General features: G+C 50.2%; 1 protein-coding gene across 1 annotated transcript; it reads right to left on the bottom strand.

The window, feature by feature from the left end:
• Window positions 1-1130: 1130 nt before the first annotated feature.
• On the bottom strand, window positions 1131-4383 carry PGBD2 (piggyBac transposable element derived 2). Its single transcript, XM_006923381.1, has 2 exons — window positions 4367-4383; window positions 1131-2874 (listed from the first exon to the last, which is right to left on the bottom strand). The coding sequence occupies exons 1-2, from the start codon at window positions 4381-4383 to the stop codon at window positions 1131-1133; spliced, it is 1761 nt and encodes a 586-aa protein (XP_006923443.1).
• Between the last annotated feature and the right edge of the window lie 398 nt (window positions 4384-4781).

Below are 4781 nucleotides of genomic sequence, written 5' to 3'. Positions count from 1 at the left end.
GGTACTGCATCGTTCTGTCATCTTTCTATATCCCACCAACACTATTATGTATAAATAAATGCATCTGATGAGAAAACAATGTATAGTAATTGTTTTCCTTTGCATTTTATTGCCACTAGAGTGAAATCTCTTATATTTATCTTCACCATTCATTTTTCATCTTGGAATATATTTTCTCAATTTCTTTGCATTTTAATTCTGATAATGTCAATTTAACTGTTTTATACAGTCAAATATACTGATGTTTTTAAATTTGCGCTTATATAAAGTTCTTTTCCATATAAAGAGAAGATATTCAACATGTTTCTTTGATTTCTGATAGGTCCAAACTTTTACATGTGTTTCTTTTATTCTTCTGGAATGCATTCCACTAGGTTTTCCAATCTAAATTATTTCTTGTATTTCAATACTTTCTCCCAAACTTCAGAAATTTATAAAGATAGAATTTAAATAAGTGGTGAAATATATATAACTTTTAATAAGTAATGCAAACCATCCACTTTGGGTAAAAAAGATTCCTACTTCACACTATAAAAATTGATTCCACATGAGAATATGTGTGTATTGTGAAAATATTTTTATCAAGAAAATACAAACTACAAATCTAGCCCTCTGGATAAATTCGATGCAGATTATGCCTCAACAGTTTGACAGCATGGGATTAAAGTGTAATAAACGTGATTAAGATATCCATCATATTGACATAATTTTTATATACTACTGCCTATATCTTAGATTATAATCGATAGAACATAACGATGGAACCTTTTTATTGTTCATGAAAAGTTTCTCTAAAGGATTTGATTACATTTGATTGGCCTCACTAGGACTCAGCTATATTCCAAAGCAAGATTTTTATTTGAATAAAAAGGGGCTCATAAGGTGAAATAAATAACAGTATAAAATACAGATTTACAAACATTTGTGGTTACTAATATAAATCCCCGTTTATATTACATGTAGGTATAATAGAGGATAATAAACAGGTAATTGACATGGAGGTGGAGAGAAAATATACCATTCTTCGTCACGGGTTCGGGTCTCTTTTTCCCAACAAAAATGAAACATAAGTCCTCCAATGGCTAAAGATCTCTCTCTCCGCCAGACACCAGGATCTCCCTGCTCGCGCATCACCGGACGTGGTACTCCCGGAAACACTTGGCATGCACGCCCTTCTGGCACTTCTCGCAGCGGGTGTTGGTCTGCGAGTGGCAGAGGGCGCAGCGGGTCCTCTTGTCCTGGTGCACAATCCAGTGCCCGATCATGTCGAAGCGGCTCTCGGTTTCCAGCCGCCGGCCACGCCTTCCCTGAGATGACGTGTCGGCATTGCTCTCCAGGTACACGCAGGCCACATACCTGCGGAAGGCCAAGAGGTCCACCTGCGCATCGCCGCAGCAGATCCGGTGCAGCTGCCATGCATTGTTGAGGGCGGCGTCCAGGACATAGCCCATGAAGCTGGAGTACCACTTGGTGCCCCGGACCCGCACCCTGTACCTGGCCATGTTCTGGTCCATGCGGCCCACGCCCCCCGCCTTCTCCTGGTACAGCTGCAACAGGCACGGCAGGCGGACCTGGCCTCGCGCCCCTGCCGCGCCTGCCGGACGACTGCTCAACCTCACCGGCTCTATGCCGGCGGCGTTGGAGCAGATGGTGACCACACTGCTGTCACGCCATCGGCACACGATTACCTCCTCACACTCATCCACTTTGTAATCGAACGAACCCCTCTTCATTTTCTTCAGTTCTTTGGGATCTTTAAGGGGGCAGCACTCTGTCCTATACTCACGCACAGTTCCTGTGGCCTTAACCCCCCTTCTCCTCAAAATGGACATCAGTTTGACACTTGTGAACACCTCGTCGATAAAGATGTGGTAGGGCAGCCGGCCGCGCTCCTGCAGCGCGTCTGTGAACCTCAACACCATGCTGGTGCCCAGGTCCAGGCCACCTCCCGGCCTGGTGAACAGCGTGCCCTGTGAGGGCTCGAACCACACCAGGTAGCCACTGCTGGTGGTGCCACACCAGACCCGGCAGCCTAGCCGCCCCGACCGCCCGGAGGGCCGCCGAGACCCACTCTGCCCAAAGTACTCACACGACGACTCGCCAAAGCTGTAGAACTCATCCAAGGGTGCGTGCTGCTGGAAACTGCGGTTCATACGCACAAGGAGAGGCCTTACCTTGGTGAACCTGTCGCTGTGGTCCAGCTCACTGTTATCCGCAAAATGCAAGTATGAGAAGATCAGCTCAAACCTGTCCCTCCTGATGGCATCTGCCACAAGATGGTGATGCGAATCAGGAGAAGTTTCCCAAAACATCCTTCTCCTGGGATAGGATATGTACCCGCTCAGAATCAGAATGCCCAAAACACACTTCAGTTCCTGGGCTGTGAGACCCAGATGGACATTTTTCTGCCAAGCATAACGATTGGTTTCATTAACAATAAAATTAATCGTTCCTTCATCAAAAAACAACTCGAAGAGGCCTACAGGACTCAGCTCCTGGCTCCTGAGGTGCTCCATATGTGGGTCCGACGCTGGCCAACTGCTGAAGTCCGGCCGGATGTCCCTCTTGGTCCAGACCCGCTGCGGCCCAGCTGCCCTCTGCCTCTTCAAGGGCAGCAGCAGCTGTGGGTCCTCCTCATCCCAGCTGCCATCATCCTCGGGCAAAACAGAGGCATGCAGCACATGGCCAGGCAGTTGGGCACCTGGCCAGCCATCCTCATCCCCCGAGTCTTCGTCAGTGAAGTCCCCCACGGCACTGTCGGGTGGGGCGATGAAGATTTCCTTTCTCTGATAGCTGGACCCATCCTCCAGAGCGCTCAGAACCTCAAGCAGCTTTGTGGATTTCAGGCTGGAACCTCCGCTAGCGGTGAAGCCACTGCAGTAATAGGAAACAGATTAGCACACCGCCCCCACTGCAAAGCACCTGGGCTTGAACAGCATCTGGAACCTGCACCCTCGGCACAGTGCCCAGGAAGTAAATTTCCAGACAAACACTGATTTAAACTATTTTAATGATGGGGGAGGCCTTCTAAAGAGGCATTCCACACTTTCTTTCTTCTTAAATAAATGTCCTGAATAGAGGGTCCCCTCCAGTAGCGAGTCCAGATGCCACTATCATCACCCAGATAACAGTAACCACCATTGGGAAGCCTGGACCACAGAAGCAATCCTCACGGATATCCCCTGACTCAGTGGCCCCAACAGCTCTGCTTCATGTTGCTGTCTCACCTGTCTCTTCCCTTTCCCGTATTCATTTGGCAAATACAAGTGTCTCCACTCCCCAAATTCTCAAACTCTCACTAGCTGAACTCTGGCTAGGTGAACTCTCGCTACCCAAGCTCTGGATCTGAACAGACCTAGACAGATCTTCAGATGAAGCATCCACACCAGACATTTCACTGCACACTCACTGCAGTCCAGATCTAATGCCACTGGAAAACACAGAAACCCCCTCCCTGGACCTGCGGGAACTTAGTGGATGGCAAGAGATACTATATCATGAGCAGGCACTGCCCAGAGGTTGAAGGTGGACACCCTCCATGCCCACCTGCTCAGGACTTGTTCTAAGTGGAAGAGACAGATGGCAGATCATCAAGCAAGTGACCCCACTGAATGGCATTGGGTGATGATGAAGGCCAGCCATCCTGGACGAGGATGGAAAATGCAGCCAAGGAGAGGACTGGGGTGCTACTCAGGCAGAGGGTAAATGAAGGCTCACAGGGTGAACGGCCTGCAAGTGAGGGAGTGAGGCTTGCAGACAGCTAGGGACAGGGTGGTCCAAGCAGAGAAGAACCAGCGGCACAGGCTCCGAGCCTGAAGAAAAATGGTACCTGCCAACAGCAAGGATGCCAGTTGCGGCTACAGGTGCAGTGCAGGGAGGAGAGCAGAGCTGAGGTGGTAGCAGGCCGCACGGGCTGCAGAGGCCCTCGGCAGCACTGAGTGTGTGTGACTGTCACAGGAAACCCGCAGGGGGGTGAGGGGATGCAGGATGTTGGGGGTCAGACATGGCACTCTGGCTATGAAAATGGGCTGCATGGGGACAGCGGGCCCACTGCTGTTTGCGCCCCTCTCCACGTGAAGAGCCCAGAAGGAGGCACGGGCTTCAGCACAGAGCCTGTTCGCAGACCTGCCCTCCATGTCTGGAGTGAGGTGCATTACATACTTGCTGCAAGCTCATGTCTGTGCTGCGGCCAAGTCCCTACTCTGAGCACTCTGAGCTCTACACGGGCCAGGAAGGAAGCTCCGCCTTCCAGGGGGAGGAAAGCTGAAGCCCTTTCCACAGAGTGCACACTGAGATGGGGGTCAGGGCAACAGCCACCTTCCCTCGTCCTCCAACTTAGCCCAGCCAGGGCCCCTATGAGCCTCACCTTACCACCCGCCGCATAGCCCCCAGGCCCCAAATGCCCTTGGCACATAGCTGTTCTGCCCCACGAGTGGGAGAGCTTGTGGGGAGGTGTGCCTTCTGTCTTCAACGTAAACCACGCTTTTTCCATCAAGGGCAGACATAGCAGCTTCACAGCCACACCGGTACCACATACTCCCTGTCTACCTGTCTTTCCTCTAACTTTCTCCAACCCCTCCTCTTTCTTCCTCCTTTTTGCTTCCTAGACACCAAGGACTTAGTGAGACCAGCAGGATGAAAGACTAAAATCATCATGGGCTTGGCCTTTCAAAAACAAAGGAGTAATTAATTACCTGTGTGAAGCCTCCCATCAAACAGCACTCCTACCTTGAGCCTGAAGCCATGATGAACTGGAAACACGTTTGTCTTGACGTGCAGAA

Source organism: Pteropus alecto, unplaced genomic scaffold (genome assembly GCF_000325575.1).
Source record: "Pteropus alecto unplaced genomic scaffold, ASM32557v1 scaffold78, whole genome shotgun sequence".
NCBI classification, from domain to species: Eukaryota; Metazoa; Chordata; class Mammalia; order Chiroptera; family Pteropodidae; genus Pteropus; species Pteropus alecto.
The sequence above is the reverse complement of the archived record's forward strand: the minus strand, read 5'-3'. Positions and strand labels throughout refer to the sequence as shown.